The sequence below is a fragment of the Cygnus atratus genome, chromosome 5, assembly GCF_013377495.2.
Source record: "Cygnus atratus isolate AKBS03 ecotype Queensland, Australia chromosome 5, CAtr_DNAZoo_HiC_assembly, whole genome shotgun sequence".
NCBI lineage: Eukaryota > Metazoa > Chordata > Aves > Anseriformes > Anatidae > Cygnus > Cygnus atratus.
In genome coordinates, this window is record NC_066366.1 from 44,567,134 (window position 1) to 44,587,795 (window position 20,662).

Sequence of the window (20,662 nt, forward strand, 5' to 3'; positions counted from 1 at the left end):
GGTGAGATTTCCTTCATGGTCAGTTGGATATTGCCTTGTATCTCTAAGGACAGACCCAAACCCTATAATAGATCTGTGCTAAAAGCTGGGAAAGTGCTTTACACTTTTGGCCCCAATTCTCATATTACATCAGGGTAACAGGACATAATTCAACCTTTACTCATATCACTTCCACTTAGAAAGCAAGTTATATGATCCTAAATGGTATGATAACACGCTATGCTATGTATATGATAGAATAATTCCAACAAAAGGTCTTAAACAATTCAAAGAAAAAAGAAGTACCTTACCTCGTGGCTTAACCGGGAGGAGCAGTTCATCTGCGAAACACACCCACTCAGACTGGTTGGAGGCAATGACGCTAGTCAGAGACGTCATATTCACAGCAGGCTACTCATCTTCACTTGGTGATTATAAGGAGGAAGCAGATTGGGAGAGAGGCACAGTGAAGATAAGCCAACAGAGGGAAATTCTTCCTTTGCGCTTTCTTTTCTTTTCTTTTCAAATGCTGTTAAGAAAGGATTAAATAATGCTTTTTAGAAAATTAAATGGGAGAAACCGGTGCCACTATTTTAATAATACAGAATATTAAGACACTTTATCTATCACAGGCACAGTACTGTCAAAATGCTGCCACCCTTAAGAGAGGAATGTCACCTGTGACTAGAGGAAGGCTACAGTTGAACAACTCCTTGATTAAAGCTTCCAAGGGTCTTGAAATATCCTCATGTTAAAACAGTCAGTCATCAAAAACAACAATTCCTTACTCAGGGATCTATGTCTCTCAGAAACCCTGTAAGAGAGGTTATCAGGGAACTCCCCCCAGTCCAATGAATTTTGGTTATGGTGCAACGTAGCCTGAATTCCAATGTGTTGTCATGTCCTTGTTCAGTTTGCCACTTATATCTGATCCTTCTCAAGAGCTAGCAATAAGCTGCACGCCACATTATCAATAAAATTTAAGTATCCAGTTCTGGAACTGGGATGGATTGCCCATGACTCTCATCACAGTCTGGGCATGAAAAGATGCCCTCTCAGATAGCTGCACTTTCAACTGTGCCACTTGACTGGAATGTCAGATTTTGAGTTTAAAAAACGTCTTAAATCTTGCCTGGAGTTAAGCACGATTTTGCGGTAGCCCAGCAAACACTTCCACAGAAGCAGCAACTTTATTCAATGGGATGTACCCCACACAGATCTGTGAGTCTGCTAGAGTGGATGGGACACTGCCAAGGACTCTGCCTGTCAGCTAATAGCTGGGAAGGTCAGGCCCAGAGAGAGAAATTCTCCTTTTACAAGCACCTGTGACTGCCTCAGATTTGCAGAACACTTCAAAACTCTCAGAGGACTATTGCCTCCGTCTAGGAAAGAGTGGGAATTCTGTCCCTAATCACCTCAAGTACTGAAGCTCTTGTTGCCATGGTATTTAAGTACTTGAAAATACTAAAACTCAAACTTATTATTTTCATGCGCTTTACAAGGCATCTCTGTCTCTCACCCAACTAGCATATATATTTTGTGGTGAAATTTCATGTTGGTGTACAAGAACAGATATTTCACTGAGGCTTCTCCTTACCCTAAACATTGTTTAGGTCCAAAGGACAGAACAATATTTAAATACATTGACTCTTGAAGCATTTTCTGCAGGAAGTAGATTATTCCATAGCTCCAGCATGATTATTCTATTCAGGGCCACAAAGTTATTGGACTGGTAAAGGCCGATCAGCAGATAAGAGCTGCCTTAAAGAGCTAAAAACTTCAGAAGTCTGAAAGTCACACAACAGCCTGACACCTAATAGAGAGAATTCATGGGTCCATACTCATTTTCTGAAGCATTCCAGTTTATGCCCACTGCCTCTTGTCCTGGCACTGGGCACCACTGAAAAGAGCCTGGCTCCATCTTCATTGCACCCTCCCTTCAGTTATGTATAGATATTGATAAGATCCCTCCTTCTCTTCTCTAGGCTGAACAGTCCCAACTCAGCCTCTCCTCACAGGTGAGGTGCCCCAGACCTCTGATCATCTTGGCGGCCCTCTACTGAGTTGTTCCCAGTATGTCCATATCTCTCTTGTGCTGGGGCCCAGAACCGGACACAGCACTCCATGTGTGGCCTCACCAGTGCTGAGTAAAGCAGAAGGACCACCTCTCTTGATGTACTTGCAATACTGTGCCTAACGCAAGCCACGAACACTGTTAGCTTTTTCAGCAGCAATGGCACATTGCTGACTCACGTTCAGCTTGGTGTCCCCCAGGACTCCTAGGGCCTTTTCTGCAGAGCTGCTCCCCAACTGGGTGGCCCCCAGCATATACTGCGGCCTGGGGTTGTTCCTCCCCAGGTTCATTCATGTAGCGTGCAGGCCTTTCCCTGCCTCAGACTGAACTGATTTTGGGTGCTCTTAATAAAAAAACACAAAACTAAGCATAGAGGTGAGCTAAGAGAAAAAGAATAAACTGACATTTAGGGTCCCAGGGACTCCAGGTGATGGGAGGAGAGGTTGACCTTGCTATCTTGCTCTCCTCATGAGACCAATTAAGTCATCTTTTCCTAAACAACTGAGTACTGGCCTCTCCTTTCTCCTGGAAAAAACCTGACGGAAGCATGAAATGACAGGAAATGAAAAAAGAAAACAGTTTATTTTGCTTTTAATGCACACAGACGCCAGTAGAGCTTTTTTTTTTTTTTAAATGTCAAGGGAAAAAAAGTCATGAAAGAAGGCAAGAAAATGAACTGTTTCAGCTGTGCAGGTATGTGGGAGAATTATACCATTATTTTAGCATAGATTTGCCTTTTTTTTTTTTTAACCCTACTGGCTTGGGACAAGCATACTTTCTAAATCCACTCAATACCAGACAGCAAAACTTCAGTCTAGAATAGCTGGCTGGAGTTGGATTTGTTCTGTTTGGTTTTACTCCCAGGTTTTTACCAGGCACCCTCTCATTTCAGCACCACAGAAACCCTCACGTCACAGCATGAGAAATGACTGCCCCTAGCCCCAATTCCAGATCAAGCTGTTGGATGCGGTTCTGGGTCTCCACACGAATGCAGTATATACTGCAGACACGTACCTTACAATAGATAGTAAGAACGAAAAACATCAGGCTACCACGAAGTGCAGCATTAAGTGCATACTCAGATTATACAATTTCCCCACTGATAGAATTTTGTACAGAATTCCGAGTTTGGTGCATAAAGGAGAAGGTTGCAGATGACACCAAGCTGGGGGGAAGTGTTGATCTGCTGGAGGGTAGAAAGGCCCTGCAGAGGGACCTGGACAGGTTGGATTGATGGGCAGAGGCCAATGGGGTGAAGTTCAACATGGCTAAGTGCCGGGTCCTGCACTTTAGCCACAACCCCATGCAGCGCTACAGGCTTGGGGCAGAGTGGCTGGAAAGCTGTGCAGAGGAAAAGGATCTGGGGGTGTTGGTCGATGCTTGCCTGAACATGAGCTGGCAGTGTACCCAGGTGGCCAAGAAGGCCAACGGCATCCTGGCTTGTACTAGGAATAGTGTAGCCAGCAGGAACAAGGAGGTGATCGTCCCCCTGTACTCTGCTCTGGTGAGGCCGCACCTCGAGTACTGCATTCAGTTTTGGGCCCCTCAGTACAAGAAGGACATCGAGGCCCTGGAACTTGTCCAGAGAAGGGCTACGAAGCTGGTGAAGGGCCTGCAACACAAGTCCTTTGAGGAGCAGCTGAGGGACCTGGGGTTGTTTTAGTCTAGAGAAGAGGAGGCTCAGGGGAGACCTTATCACTCTCTACAACTACCTGAAAGGGAGTTGCAGGGAGCTGGGGGTTGGCCCCTTCTCACAGATAACTAGTGATAGGACTAGAGGGAATGGCCTCAGGTTGCACCAGGCGAGGTTTAGGTTAGAAATTAGGAGACATTTCTTCTCAGGAAGAGTGGTCAGGCATTGGAACGAATTGCCCAAGGAGGCGTTGGACTCACCGTCCCTCGGGGTGTTTAAGGAAAGGTTGGATGTGGTGCTTAGGGACCTGGTTTTGTGGGTAATATTGGTAGTAGGAGGTCGGTTGGTCTGGATGATCTTGGAGGTCTTTTCCGACTTTAATGATTCTATGATTGTGTTGACTTAGCAGGGTTATCACAGCTTTTAGACAAGCAGTCTGGAAGCAAGGAAACACGGTCTAAGAAGATTATTGTGTCAAAGATTTTCAGAGCAGAGGCACTCTGTGGAGGCATGTTAGGATGAAAAAAATATACAACATAGAGCATTTTGCACTCTCTCAGCTTTCAGAAGAAAGCTCTAATCCCACCACCTGACCTAAATACTTGTAACAGAATTATGAATAACATGAAGCTAATTCCCATACAGATTACACGTAAAAGATGTAATTTCACCTCAAATTATTTTTACTTCTCTTCGCTTTCCAAAATCATCCCTAGGAAAATGCCCCAAGCCAACCCAGTATGAAACAAGGAGCTTCAGCCAGCATGCTACCAATGCCACTATGCATTCAGTTAATAAAATGATACTGCAACTTGCAGAACTACTACAGAGGTACAATTTCTTTAGGGGATCCATTTGACAATACGGACAAATCTGAATCCTTTTCTTAGCAAAACAATCAGCACCCACTACTTAAACAATGCTGAGAACACTCTATAAGATAATTTTAAAGTTTTTCTTCCTATCCTTTAGACTGCCCAAATATCTATAGCTATTCCTAGAGCTATGGATTTTGGAGCCTAGATTGGGAACAGAAGGGTCTTTCTTTACTTTAAGGGAGCTACAGTTAAAGCAAAAGTTTATGCTGTGCAGCTCAAACAAAAGGAGGTAGAAACACATTTCTTGGATCAAAGTATTCCGAGGCCAGCAATACACCTCTGTACGTAAATGGAATTCACGTCAGTTTAGATTTTGTTACTTCTGGATTTGCATTATGTGGATTAAGCTTTTGGTGCAGAATTGGAGAAAAAAAAAGTGAACTAATTTATCAGCTTTTTGTCAACAGTTTGTGATTCAAAAATTTGTGAAGGCGTTTGACCACTACATAGTAAATATGACACAAAGCTAGATGTTATATGTGCTGATCCCAATGATCCTTACCATCAATTCCAGTGCAGCGCTTTGACCACAAGATCTCAAAACTCTAACAGGCTTAAATCTCTGCTTCAAGTTTCCCTTTTTTGCTTAACAGTTTCACACTGGGGTATGCAATTCTGAGTGACAAATGGGTGACACTTATTTCCAATTCTCCAAATATCACAGAGCTGGAATAAAACTTAGTGGCTGTGTAATCCTCCTGATGTTTTTATTGATGACTTTACATAATCCCTTTCTAATACTGATGAATGTTCATTTTAAAATGATAGACTGCTTTGATAACTAGAAACCTCTCATTTCTGATCTCTAAATTCAGTTTCTAGCCATTTCTTCTCCTGACAGTTACTAGTCTCTCCTTTTGTATACCTTTGCTATAGCACCAGATAAAAGGAAACATCCTTCTCCATTTCTTTGCTAAGCCAACAGTATAATATCTGAGCAAGTTATGTAATTATCTTCTTAATTATCATGAGTCTCATACCCAGCACCTTGTACACTGAGCCTTCACTTTAATTGGAACTTTTACCACTATGTGAATACAAACACTAACAGTAGTAGCAGTTCATGGCACCACTGAGATACTTTAGAATTAGCTACAATTACACGGTATATTTACAGAAACACTATCAGAATAAATTAACTACTCACATAGTGAGACAGCAAACTCAGACATTGATTCTCAGTACATTTCAACTGCATTCAACAGAAACAGCTTAGCACATTTAATCATTTTAAGCACTAAGGATCATTTCTTCAACTGCTTCAAGTTACATACGTATGATGCATACTGCAGCAGGCTTTATCACCACTACCCAGAGCTCACTAGAGTACAGTTAGATGGGAAAACAGAAACAAACAAACGAAATAGAATAAAAACCTGAGATGATTAAACTCAGGATTTGCTTTGCAAATGTAGTATCTATAGCAAGTTTCATCTAAATTTATAAAGACTAAGTATATTGTCTTACATGGCAGCAGCACTAAAAAATCTTGTGATCCATACATGATACAATTTTTCTTGCTTATACATTCCCGTACAATCCCAAGGACCTAAACTATAACTGGTTACTGTAGTTTGCATTCAGTTATTGTAGGAGACCATGGAAGGGAAAAAAAATAAACAAGTTATGTTACAGGTAGCAGAAAAAGAAAATAAGCCACAGGGACAGCAAAGAAGAAATGACTACAACTTTGGCTGTAACAATCAAGTTTCATAAACTGCATCAAAGTCTCAAGGAAAAATACGTAATTTTATCTTGACCACGTCTGTTTGGCAAACCTCTACAGACAAAACAACTCTAATAGCATGAACTGCAGAATGATTGCTGCCTTGGGCACATTTCCAAATGAGTGAGAGCTCATGTTTTTTCCTCTCAACTTGGCGTGCAACAAGCAGTGACCATCAGCACATCATGACCTGAATAATAAACAAACTCCAAATTGGAAATCTGTTCTCAAGCCTCAAAAGAAAGTTCTAAGTACATCAGGGTGCCACAACAAAAACAAAACCCAGTGATAAATGACAAGAAAAAAGATATCTGAAAGAAATGCAATGAAATAAAGGAACCAAATTTGAATTTTATTATTACTGAAAAATCATTACACCAACTTCTGTCTAAATGCCTGAGAAAAGATTACCTTATGAATAACCTAGATAATGACAGGAGTAAGTCACGTTTGATTATTCTACATATTTCCTGATACTGACAATCATATTTTTTCCACGTATAAAGCTCCCCCAGATCATAAATTGCCCTAAGAAAATTTCTGGCACGTTTTAGAACTTGACCCAGTTTTACTTACTCTGGTTCATATGTGCCATTACACGACTTCCACGATTTCAGATTTAGCTTAAGAAGTTCAGTCATTATCTGTGCATATGAGACTCTTTATATGAAAGTTCTCAATAGATAAGGAAGAATTAGGGCTCAAAGGGAGCCAAAACAACTCACTTGTGAAACTCCTCCAGCCTCTCTGGAAGCAGCAATGGCTTTGCCCACTACAGATTACTCCTAAGGGAACAGTAATGCGAGCCCTGATAGCACTCCATGCTCAGAGCTTGGCCAAACCCACTCTAGGCCATTACAAGGTAGGTCACTGCCACTGTCCCATGGATTGATGATACAGATAGCAATTTTAGACTGAGATGGAGCGAGGCAGTGTGTGGTACTGAAGGTAACCAAAGCCATCTGGCACAATGGATGACAGAAGAGTGGTGAGGGTCTCTCTGAGCACAAGACCTAGTGCAGCCACACTAACTAACAGCTATACCCAATTACTCCAAAGTGATCTGCCTAAATCCAGACTGCAAGTCAGTTACAGAACCAGTGTCAAAGCTGAGGTGACCTGAAATATCCTTATTTTCCCTTGACCACAATAACCCAACCACACATACAACCATGCCCCACAAACATACTGCTCAGCTTTGCTGGAAGCTCACATTCAGTGACAGTAAGAAAAGAGAGTGTGTAGGTGACGTGCCGGTAAGAAAGCCATAAGCATCTCCCTCAAGAATACTTGTGCCAAGTCTAGTATCTGAAAGGTCAACAGCTGCTGTTTTCTCTACATCACAATTTATCTGTTGCAGCAGCTTCTCCGGTTTTCAGAGAGGACACCTAAATTTCTCTCCTGCTATCAACACCAGGATATTTAGGCTGTTGAGAAAGCAATGGTCTCTCTCTTTCTCTGACACATACTCATTTTACCTTGTGAAAGGTTAATTTATTCTGCTTTGGGACAGCGAATTTGCAGTAGTCACAACTATTGCTCAACATAACATAGCAGGTTGAGGGAGGGGATTGTCCCCCTCTGCTCTGCCCTTGTGAGGCCCCACTCAGAGTACTGCGTCCAGGTCTGGGACCCCCAGTACAAGAAGGATGTGGGGCTGTTCGAGCAGGTTCAGAGGCGGGCCATGAAGACAATCAGAGGGCTGGAGCACCTCTTCTGTGAAGAAAGGATGAGAGAGCTGGGGCTGTTCAGCCTTGAGAAGAGAAGGCTCCATTGCAGCCTTTCAATACTTAAAGGGAGCTTATAAAAAACATGAAGAGCAGTTACTTTTTGCTTGGACAGATAATGATAGGACAAGAGGGGATGGTTTTTAACTAAAAGAGGGGGGATATAGACTAGAGGTTAGGAGGAAATTCTTCACGCAGAGGGTGCTGAGGCACTGGCACAGGCTGCCCAGAGAAGCTGTGGATGCCCCATCCCTGGAGGTGCTCAAGGCCAGGCTGGACGAGGCCCTGGGCAACTTGATCTAGTGGGTGGTGTCTCTGCCTACGGCAGGGGGTTGGAACTTGATCTTTACGCTCCCTTCCAACTGGAGTTGTTCTATGATTCTACGATAATGCTATTCTAAGAGACATTCTAATCTGTAATATGGGAGGAAAATGGCTTTAAAAACTGGTTTCTTCTTTCAAACCCGATAAAGTGATTCATACAAGGAGCATATTTATCAAAAGAAAGCTCCTACTGAGCACCCTTGTTTGCACATCTGATAGGCTCCATCATATATTGTCTAAATCATGTAGCCAAGCAATGCAGATATATTCCATTTACTAAATCCTCCAAAAGCTATTGTACTTTATTTGCTGCTGTAAAGATTATCAAGGTGTGTTTTTTCTTTATTATTTCTCTCTCTTTTTTTTAAGTTATCTAAGCGAAATTAAAAGCAGTGTTGTACAATTAATCACCCCTGAACCAACTATGTCGCCGCAGCCTGCTATCACTGAAGACAGCTGTCATGAGGTGAGCACAGATCACAAAGCCCTGCCTGTACGTATCCTTCTTCTAAACTGGGACTAATAAAAGAAACAGGGAAGTAAGTGATCGTAAGTTTACTGAAATACAGCACTGGACAATAAACATTGTTCTAGTAAACTCGCATCCTGGCTTGCACGAAATGTCAGCCTGTTCAGCCAGATGCTAACATCTTAGCATTGCCTACAGACCTTGCAACAAATTACTGCTGTACCAGTGTTCACTGTGTATCGCCTCCGTCAGTGAAAGGAGAGCCAGTGTAATTCTTCCAACACCTCAGGACTGGTTTCAGTCGAACTGCAACTAAGGTCATGCTGTGGTTTATGCTAGAAATTAGGTGAAAAAAATCTTTTTTAAAAATGGTGGGTATGATTAGTTGCCATCAATCAGTATTAGTTATACTTATTCTGGACTAAGGGAGCATGAAAAAAAAAGTCAAACCCTCAAACACTAGTCACATTCAAGACAAGGCAGAAACCGGATTGTGTAGGCAGAGATGCTTCACTGGAAGCTGAATGCCAACACAGAGGATGGGTATTCATCTAGCTGAGCTGTCAGTATGTACAGAACAGGAGAACAGATTCTGAGTGAGCGAAAAAAACAGAATCCAACTGTGAAGCAGCAGAAAAACAAGGACCATTGAGGAAGCGATGCAGCCCTGAAAGAAAGCAAAGAAGTTTGCCTGTGCTAAATGCTGGCTGGAAAAGGGGACTAGGAATACTGAGCCAGAAAGCCATGTTCTGTTCAAGTTTTCTCTATATTTCCATATAATTAACTATATCAGCAAAAAATTTCTATGTAACTATACATCTATATAACATCTTTGATAACTTCAAAGCAGTAGCAACAATACCTCTCAAAGGAATCAAGTTTAAAAAGGGATCTTCACTGTAAGGGAGACACCTTTTGAGGCCTACGTAAAAAAGCAATCTTAAAATGTGAGGCTGTCTTCCAGTTTGAGGAATTCCCTCTTAATCATTTAAAGCCAGACAAAATACAATAATCTGGAAGAGGTATCACAGGAAAGAAGCTTGCCCTGGCAGAAAATTCTTTAGATGATCCAACTGGTCCTTCCTTGTTTCCAATGTCTGGAGAGCCAGCTGAAATTATGCAATTTAGTATGATGCCAGGACACTGCAGTCCTTCAGGGCAACCCACAAATACCATGTTTGTTGTCACTCTCTATTTTAGACACTCTAAATATAGGCCCCATTAGACTTGATGGTGCTGATCATTTAGCATGACTACCCCATTTCAAGAGAAAGAAAAGCATCTCTGGAAGAAAAACGTGCATGAGCAAAGGGACCCAGTATTTTATATGCCATTAGAAAAAACTATATACAAAGTATAAACAAAGATCTTGACAAGTCAAATTCATACATGGTACAAAATAGTATGCTTGCATTACTACTGTCTAATACATTTGTGTGCAATTGTATTTGTTTAATAATGGTCAAAACATGAAATAAGAGTGTGTGGTGTATTTACCGTGTAGAACAGAGCATATGAGAAAGCACATTGGTGTCAATAAAAATAAAACTTGTTTCAGAGGAGAAAAAAAGAACCTGTTTTGGAATATCTCTGTCAGCAGGCCCATACACAGACAGCAGGGTCAATAAGATAGCAATAGAGGTACTACTCATTCCCCAGCATTACTTACTCATCTCCTGGAAGTTCACAGGGGATAGAACACCAAAGGTTTCTTCTCCTCAGGTGCAGAAGGGCAGAGCCTTTTGCTGCATATGAAGTTCAGAATTCCCTGCTTTCAACTACCAATTCTTTGGCATCGTCCGCTTCAGTGAGCAGCAGCTGCTCATCACCCTTATGGTGCTACTCCTCTGAGAGCTAGCTGTGCTGGTGAGACAGCATGCAGCTCCACGCATTCCAGGAAAGGAAGCCAAGATACATTGCCATGTATCCACATGAGGTCATGTACATTCTGCAGGGGTACATGGTGAGACGTGGACCCCTGTGGCATATGGAGGCAGCAAATCACTTTTTATTTTTTAATTACACTCAGCATTTTGCTGAGGAAGCTACAAGAGGAGCCACTGCAAGCCTGCATAACAACAGAAACAACAAGGACCAGTTTCAGCTCATGCTCAACAGCATCAAGTACTGCAGGACTGACTTAATGCCAACATTATGGTATGGCTTCCGTGAGATGCTCGTCTTTTAATCGGGTACTCATGCCCAGCTGCAAGGCATTCAGGATGGTGACACATGGGCAGTCTTATGCACTGAAATTCATGTAAGCCAGCTCCCAAAGGAATGGCTGATACTAGCCCCTGGTCTCACAGGGGTTGGAATGGCTCCGACAGTCGCTGTGCCAAAACACTTGTGGGCCAGCAGTCAGCAGATCATAAAACAGATTGATCAAGGATGAAAAAAGGGAATAGATAATGGCTACTCACTCATCAGCTAGGGCACTATTGGTCAAGAAAACTGTCAAGAAATGGAATAGCAGGGAGTACTGCATTACAGGCATGCTGACAGAGCCGCGCAGACACCTGGGGGAGAAGGTGGGCTGTGGAGCGAGCTGTTTGCTGGGGGTGCTTCTGCAGTGAGTGACTGCTGCTTCTGTGCCTGGCTATTGCCAGTGGTACACAAGCACTGCAGGTCCATGTACTCATGTGCATGATGCACAAAATATAAAATTACACACATAATTATTCAGAGGTACAGGAAAAAATCTCCAGTTTTCAGAGAAATGGGAATGTCATTTGACCTTTCAAAATTCCACATTTTGAGGATACAGAATACTTCAGTTGCCTAAACCAAATCAATTTATCATTAAATCGTGTGAAGATGAACTGTATTAGGCAACCAGGCACTCTGTATATCTAACAAAGTATGTTTATCTATATTTTCAAATTATGCATGAGCAAACAAAAACATTTACATGAAAGTTGTGTAGCAGGACAAGTGGAGTCATGAACGTATTCAGCTCTCAGCTGGACTTGGCTAATGGAGTATTTTGCCTCCCAAACTTTTAGACGAGAACTTCATTCATGTTACTTTTCTGGGTACTGTTAGACAACATGTATCCCCAAAGGATCTTTAAATAAAGGCACCAGGTCTGATTTACGCTCAATGTGTTTTCTGATATCTCTGTGCTTAAGTAGAGCAACGCAGTTAAAAAAGTAAATATAAAAAAATCCGACACCCCCTCCCTCCCAAACCCCCAGCAGTTTAAGGCAGGCTTACTGTTGTCTTGAAGACTGAATTCTGGTCACAAACACAAAGCAGAAAGAACTTCATGAAGACTTCACTCACTTCACTGAGAAATCACTACAATGCACCACGGACATGGAGATGGCTGCTGGACACTCAGGTAATACACGCAAGGCCTCTACTAGAATAGGTTTAGAATCTGAATATTTCCCCTTACGACATTCCTATCAGGTAGTGTTAACAGAAGTGATGTATGTTTGACTGCATGGCTGCTGAGCCTGCTCTTGAAATGGAAGTAATACAGTCAGGTTACCCCACCTCCGCACCCAGCCCAACACAGCCTTAAGCAAACACGGCTATTCTGCTCCTCAGCCCATGACAAGTCTCAGTTGCACAGCATGACGATATCTGGAAGTGATATAATACACTTACCAGTCCAAGGTAACGTTAATGCAGCATTACAGCTCTTTCCAGCTCTTGGGAACCTGACTTCAGTAACTTTTTGGCAAAGACCCTCTACCCAGCGTACCAGTTTTGAAAACGGGACGCAGACAAGCAGATTTAAACATATTTGAGATATTTACCTCTCTCTTTCACAGAGGCACAGATCCACAAAGGGACCGAGGCTTTCAGCTGCTGTTACCAGGCCTAGCAGTGACTCCCTGTAGCAGGGCTGTGAACCTGATTCCAGCCCCATTTACACAGAAAAACAAATGCATGTTGTGAACTACTGGAATTCAGCAGAATTAGAAGAATTTATTTTTCTTCACGACAAAAAAAACATCCTGAAAAGAAGGGATTAAAACTTGAAAGTTAGCACCCATTTCAGTGTCACAGGAAAGTTTAATCCAGCTGTTTGGAGCTGCAGCTCCCAAAAGACCATGGCCACCCTCAATTTGTCTTAGCTCCAAGCATTTCCCTATCAACAGCCTGGATTGAATACAGGGAGTATTTGCAATCTTTTCTGGAAAAAAGAAAAATAAAAAAGAAGTGAACACTGATATGCTGGTGTCAAACTCTGAGCACACATGTAGTGTGATAAACCAATACAGCTGCCTCCTTTTGGAAATTTGGCCAATTGCATTGTGGAAGTCACAGAGATGAGTTAGTTATGAGGAGGGGAAAAACCTGAATCTGCCCAGCCTATTCTACCACAGTCTATCTCCTTCAGTGACATCTGAGATTCTGGCAGTGCATACCAAAAAAATATGTACCCAGATACCTTCTGAGCTCTTATTCCTCACAATTCCTCCAGAACTATGAATACCTTATAATTTGGAATGATATGTACGAACACACACCTGATGTTTGCCCCACATATAATTTTTACATATGGGATACAATTTTAGCCAGGCAAGTATTTAAACTTCAGTGAACTGGAAATAATATGGCAAGGATGAGAGAAGCTGGAGCATTTCTGGTGGTAAGTTTCTGTCTTCAAGGAGCAGCTAGTAATTAAACAGCAACTAATCATTAAACTTCATAGGCCAAATTCTTCTCTACAGCTGCTCCACTGAAACCACGTTATTAGAAAAATAAACTGGCCCTGTGCTATGGAGCTTGACCAGCTCAAGTTTCAGTTATGCAGCTAGTAATACTTATTCTCTTCCAAAATGCTTAGTAGGGCTATTTCCATGCGCCTCAATCACCCGCATGACCACAAAACCACCACGCAGTCCTGCAAAATGGTACCTTCTGTTCACGAGAGGCCTCTGCTTTAGACAGCAAAAAAAGAAAATTACTGTATCGCATACTCACCCCCATTTTCAAGAGTAAATTAAAGATAAGTCTTTCATTTCGTCTCTCAGCTGGCAAACCCAAGAGCCCACAGCTTCTATAAATATTCACATCTACAAATGCCAGCTAGAACTTGGCCTAAAAGAGCATAATGAAACAAGAAACAACTCCAAAACCAGATCCTATTACTGCAGCACACCAGGCAGGTCTGCTGCCCGTGGACCACAAGAGCTCTGCTTTGAATCTCTGCTCCCGCATCCGCTGGCTGCTCTTTGAATACGACAACCGTTTTGGATGACTACAGCACCCTCATAGGATCTCGAAGCGTACCAGTCAATTCTATCCCCAGTTTCAAGCCAAAGGGATTGTGCTGAGACATTTAGTTTGGTTACCTTAACAAACGGAGATGAATCACATTTCATTCAACTCCGGACACCCAGAGTTAGACATCTAAGAGTCATCTGATGCTCTGTTTATAGTTAACACAAGGAAGATGACACCCCCAAAGTACCCTTCGTCTGATCTATTTTAGAACAAGATGAATCCCCCTCCAGAAAGCCTAAGGCTACTAACTTAGGCTTGCATGTCTTTTGCACGCCTACATTAGGGCACCTGAAGCTCAGCCAAAAATAATGTTGTACCAATACACAACTTCAGCATGTTTTTCAACATTTTAGGAAATACTTAGTGTCAGAAAAGCACGTAAGAAGGATTTGGGGACAGGTGAGGGCAAAAGCTCTTCAATTTATAGCTCCCTTTCAACAGCTGTATAGAACTGATTTTAAGAAATCTACACATCTCAGTAACCTACTTTCTATAAAAGTATATTCTATTAATAAAGCACTGTTTGTTTGTATTGCTTTCCAAGGGACACACATGTTAATTTCATCTCTTACTTTTTAAAAACCATTATGCTTTGATGTTTTTCCCTCATATTTTTGTGTAAATATACATCAAGGATTATGTTAAATAAATAAAAAAGTGTAAACAAGCTGTTCAAGATGATATATCCAAAGCTTATATTAACCTTATCAATAGGAGCAGAGCTGTAGGGTGAAATACTTAGCATTAAGGGACAGCTTTCACATTACTTCTTAGAGGCTTTTACTTCAAATTATCTCCAGTCTGATCCTGTGGATTGAATTTGCATTAGCACTTGGAGTACATTAAATGAGCGCCTGGAGTAATACTTCTTCTGGCTTCGTTTCAGCCAAAGCAAAATCAGTTGATGTACTCTGAGTTGCAAAGTGAAGTGCAGTTAAGCGTGGATTATTGGGACATTCATTTCGAAAGCGTGATCCTGTTGTAACCAACGCATTAATATAGATGCATCTGCAGTTTTTCAGAAAGGGATGGCACTTTCTCTTTTTTTTTTCCTGTGCAATCTCAGTCTATGAAATTTTACACCCTGAAGTTTTGAAAGTGATAGGATCTTCCACTCAGCTCACTTTATTTGTACATTTAGAAGATGAACAGTGAAAATTGATAGCATAAGTAAATAGGGATTTGTAAACCCCACCTGGGTGTCTATAGATAAGATTGTTCCCTTCAGATGAAATTCTGGCCCTGGTTGAGATTCTGGCAAAACTTTCACCACCTAAGAGGAGCAAAGTTTAAATCCCCCTCTTGACAAACGTCCCTATGTATGAGCTGTAACACTTGTAGTTGTGTTTCCTAGGATTCAGATTCACCGGGTCACAGTTACAGCCATACTGCTGAAGACAACACGTGCTTGTACCAAAGCATACAAAGACAGGCATTCCGTCCTTGAGGTTAAATGGCTGTAAAGTTATTACATCCATTAGCAGAACTCACCGTCCTTTAAGATACTATGCAGCATGGTTATGCAACCAAGAAAACAGAGGACAAAAAACATCTGGTTTTACCATTGAGTACCTTATGGATTTCCTTTTTTAAATAATAAAACTAGCATTTCAGAAAAAATTCCCTGAGAAGTTCCTTCTAAAGGCTGTCCTTTCCTAGCTGACAGCAGAGCAATCCTAAGCGATTGGCTCAGACATACCCAGCTCTTCAACTTGGCAAGATTGGGTTAGAAGATTGCTGCCACCACGTGAATCTTTATAGGTGTGGACGCCTTCTTTGATGATGATGCTTTCTTCTTCTCTTTTTATTTAAGCTTTTCCATTTTCAAAGAGAAATCTAACATTGTTGAAAACCTTCAGAGTGATGCTGAAGGCTTTACTTTCACAGCCTGCCTTTAGGCATAGGGCTTTTCAACAGTTTAGAATTCATTTACTCTGTTCGTCGTCTACTGGCGGAGACCGTGATGCCTGCTTTGCACAAAGCCTCAGCGCAATACATGGGTTAAAGGCTGCAAGAGGAAGCAGGAGCAGAGCTCCAGAGCCGGGGAATCTACGAGCTGTGGTCCTTTAGCGAAAGCCACCTCAGCAACCCCTTACTGACTGGAAAAGTCATCGCTTCTGCAACAGGGGCAACAGAAGCCTGGTAGAGCAGAACAGCTTGCAAGATTTCTAACATACATCGATACTATTTCTCAGCCTCGTTTGCTGATGCCAGACTTGAGATAGCTGAAAATTAAGGACTCTAAACACGATGTGTTTAGCCCACTCACAATATGGTTTTAACCCACACACAGTCTGGGTTTCTCAACCAGGGAACCGTACCAGCTGCTACTTCTTAACAGGGTAGCTGGCAAGGTAGCACAAACAAGGGCTCCAGAGTGAAAACTGGGCACTACTGAGATGCAGCTGTCACTTTTGCACATCACATCCCTTGGACTTTTACCTAAACCAGCCGCACAACAGAATAGTAATTATGTCACTGATACAATTAGGGATCCAAGGAACTCACATGAAGGAGAAATCTGCAGTTGAAGACCAAGATGTGCTGGCAAGTTCTTAATGATAACTAAAGGTGTGGAACCATAAGAGGCTACAGCTAGTGTGAACTGAGACATGGTGCAACGTGGAAGAGAAAAGAAATTTGCCATTTCTCTTCACGGAAAGTTTAAAGGTCATGTTCTTGATGGCTTTCATATTTTAGAAATAATTTAAAAGCTGCAAGCATAAGAAGAGCAGTGATCATTACATTTGCCAGCTGCGTTCCTATATGCAGGCAAAACAATACATTAGCTCTTTGATTTGCTCTGTACTGGAGATCTGCAGAGGAGTTACCACGAAATAACTAACGTTTTACAGAAAACCACAAAGATTGCTAGCTGACAAAGTCATGATTATCACAGATCAAATGTAATTCATAACAAATACCACTTTAGGTTATAATCAAGCCTGAAACTTTTGGAGAAGAGATAAGCTAGCTATTTGGAAGCTAAGTGTTTAGGAAAATAACGTGCATTGCATAATCCCATGTAATAGAACCCACTGCAGAAGGGGGTAACTGGTCTTATTGGTGGTAACACAAACCTGATCTACTAACAAATTTGTTTAACTGGAAAATATTAAGGCAAAGTCCAGAGCTCACGTGCATATTACACAAAGTAAATTTCACTCAGCTAGACAGAGAAAGAAAAATAAGAAACCAGAGTCACACACAACAGTTGGTGAATGTAAGCGTTTTGCAAGCATCCCATGGTTTGCAATTTACTTGCCCAAACTAGTAAGTTTACAAAACACAATTTCGCAGAAGACAAGAATGATTCATAGATGATTCACGGGTACAGAAATGCTGATGTTCGCCAATTTTTTCCTTGAAAAACCCAAAAATGCCTTCAAACCAACACCGTGAACTTACTCTAAGGATAACTGCCATCAGAAAGCCCAAGCAAGCCCTGGAAGAAGCGAGCTGTGAAGCATCACCTGACCTCGTCAGGCTGCCCAGCGTTATTTCTTCATTGGCTTCTCTTTGAAAAGCTACAGTCACACACGCAAGAAGATCGCACCACGGGACAAAAGCTGAGCCTGATGACAGCAAATCAGTCAACGAAATTATTAACAGAAACCAACGGGGCGCAGCGGAGGCACCGAGCAGAAGGGGTATTTCACTCAGGGAAGCGAGGAGCGAAGGGGCCGCGTATCAGCACAAAGCGGCACTCCGCGCGGAAACCTGCTGTCCGTGCCTCCTTACCCTGCAGCTTACACAGGGCACTGGAGGCAGCCCGCAGGAGAGGAGCGGCAGCGCTGCTTTCCACCGCAGCACCCCCCATGAGGACGCCGGTCGGAGGGCAGCCCGGCTGAGCACGGCAGGACCCCGCCGCTGCCCCGGAGGGCCGGGGGTGCCCGCCCGCCCCCCGCAGCCCTGGGGCAGGGGCTGACAGCCGGGAGCCCGGCGCTCGCCCCCCGGTGAGGGCGGAGCGGGCCCGCGCCCCCCCTCTCCCGGCCTCCCCCTACCTGCGCGGGGCCGCTCTCCGGGGACACGCCGCCGCCGCGGGGCTCCGCTCGGCTCAGCCAGCGCAAACAGCGGCGGCGGCCCCCGGCCCGCCCCGGGCCCGGCGTCGGCAGCGCGGGGCCGCCGCCATTGGGCGCTCCCCGGCGGCGCGGGGAGGGGGCGGCGGCGCCGCATTGGGCGGTGAGGCCCCGGCCCGCCCCCGGGGCGGTGGCAGGGCGCTGAGGGGCCCGGCCGCGGAGGACCGGGCGGTGTCAGGGGACGGGACGGGAGCGGGGCTTGGCTCCTCGGCCCCGGCCACCGGCAGTGAAGGCGCCCGGCCGAGGGCAGCCTCCCCTAACGCCCCTGTGAACATAACGCAGAGAGGGAACAGCACTTCAGGAATATATAATAAAAATATAAAAGCAGTCTGTTTCGGGGCGTTCAACAGGAATGCTTGAATATGTCAGCACTTGTTTACAACCGGCCCTAGCCATGATTTTTTATACCAATTTCTACAGAGTAATAGGTGCCTCAAGGCTTATGGCATTAGATGGGTAGATTTCACAGCTCAGGTGTCATCCCCAGCTCCTGCGTTTGTCAGGATTAATAAAATTGCAATGCCTATGAAACAGATTTTTTTAAGGGTTGAGGTGTAGTACTACAGGCCTAATGATACAAATCTAAAGTATTCACTTTATTTCTGTCTTTAAAGATTCCAGATTTCAATGTGCATATGCAAACAGCTGTATGGAGGCTTTCATTTTTAATCCTAACTTCAACTTCAAGACTGTTAAAGAAAGGCAAGTTAAGGAAAAGGACCAGGGTACCACCCACCCCTCAGCAGGGATGCAGCTGAACCCAGCCCTTAGCAGGTTTAGGCAATTACTTCTGGGAGCTGAGGAGGTATCATCAGAGAGCTTCCTAGAAAACTGAAGCATGCAAGCTGAGAAATGTTAATAACCTTAACATCTGCATGATGGCAGTCTTTAACAGCATTAATTAATATCAGAGAGTGACTAAAAACACAAATCACACAAGTTTTAAAACAGATCACCTAGGGAGGAAGGTGCTAGGAAGGTCCTAGGAAGGTCCTAGGAGGAATGGCTCATGCCATTAGGGTGACCACAGCATGCTTGGCTGTTGAGCATATCTGGTTTGCCCTATCTTGCATTTGTCTTGAAAGGGCTTTCAGCAAGGCCTGAAGGTGTGCCTTCCACCCCACCACCCAAAGCAAGGGCCACGCCATGGGGCAGGTGCAGGACATGATCTGGCTAGCAGGCTGACAGGAGTGCCAGCTCGAGCTGAGCAGGGGAAAACAGCTTGGACACTTTCCAACTGTGGCTGCAGACCCTGCACAGTCCTACCCAGCAGCATGAAGTGTTTGTTTCCCAAAGATAATCAAGAAAGGTGGACTTCAGATAGCAGCTGTAGTCATTTACACATGTAAATATAATGACTGACTACTTTACAGCAAGGACAGAGGATGGCTCTGCCCAGGTACAGCTGCTGTCTTTGTCTCTCCTCATAAGTCATTTATGAAACAAAAGTACTATGGATTAGCAGCTTCCCTCTACATTTCCCATCTTTAGTAAACCCAGGAGCTAGAACAATGTCACTGACCTCTGCTCCACTGATGTGGGAGAGATCCCGACTAGTAACAGAGTCCAAGGGACTCCAAGTCTGCCAGTACCATCCAGGTTTGGTCAAGCCTTGAACCCCATTTCTTCCCTCCAGCAACATAGATACCAAACAAGTAAAGACTAGAATCACCCCTAATCCCATTTGTTTTAAATATACACATCACCTGATTTTTTGTTCTTTCAACTTGGCAGACAATTTTAAATTTAAATATTAATATTTCATTATGAAGAGGATACTTAATAATCCATTACACTTTGGGAAACTCTTAACTACCCTATTTTATTCCAATTCAATCCAATCCAAAACAAGGATTCCCAAGCAAATTTCAATGCAGATTTAATTGAATTACATCAGTTCATAGAGTGAGATATATTTCATTGTATTGAATGAAGCAAGGAAATGCCAGCGCGATCTCTGGAGAGTGATGCAACCCTTAGTGACACCCCTACAGAGGCCCAATTCAGCGGTGTACTGAAGCACATCCAGATTTTTTTTTTAAACCTATGTGGACCTGTTTCCATGACTAAGTAAATTCATGCTCCACATACCTGTTACTACCATGTCACAAAGAGTCCAGCTTCACAGGCATATTCATGTATGTGCCTCAGCCCGTAGGTTGATATTGACTCCATACAGAGAGCAGCAAGATAAAATACACAGGTATGCCAAAAGACTGCTTGTTTAGCTTCCTTACCTTACACACACATGGGTGCACAAGAAGTCTTGGCTTCAGCTAACAACGGCAAGCTTGAAAGATCTGAGAGATGAACATGGCCTGCATATTTGTGTTGCCCCAGTTTTGGCAAGATTAGTTTAAAGCTGATAGACTATCACCTTCATTTCCCATGCATAGACTGGGCATTTTCCACATGGAAAGAAATTGCTCAGGTGTCCAGGCACCCTTGTTTTGCCATATAACAGCAAACCAAAGTGATCAGTAGCCACAGAGAACACTGTGACATGAGCAAATGAAAAGCTTGTAGGAC

At 43.2% G+C, this 20,662-nt stretch overlaps 1 protein-coding gene across 2 annotated transcripts in view; it reads right to left on the reverse strand.

Annotated features, from left to right (window-relative positions):
- STON2 (stonin 2) overlaps nt 1-18,144 on the reverse strand; it is a 77,615-nt gene extending 59,471 nt beyond the window's left edge. For both annotated transcript variants that reach the window (XM_035539352.2, XM_050710916.1), the window contains exons 1-2: nt 18,059-18,144; nt 291-508 (exon numbers count right to left, since the gene is read on the reverse strand). In XM_035539352.2, the coding sequence (XP_035395245.1) occupies nt 291-378 (88 nt within the window). In that variant the 5' untranslated portion in view covers nt 379-508; nt 18,059-18,144. The remainder of the gene's footprint in view (nt 1-290; nt 509-18,058) is intronic.
- Between the last annotated feature and the right edge of the window lie 2,518 nt (nt 18,145-20,662).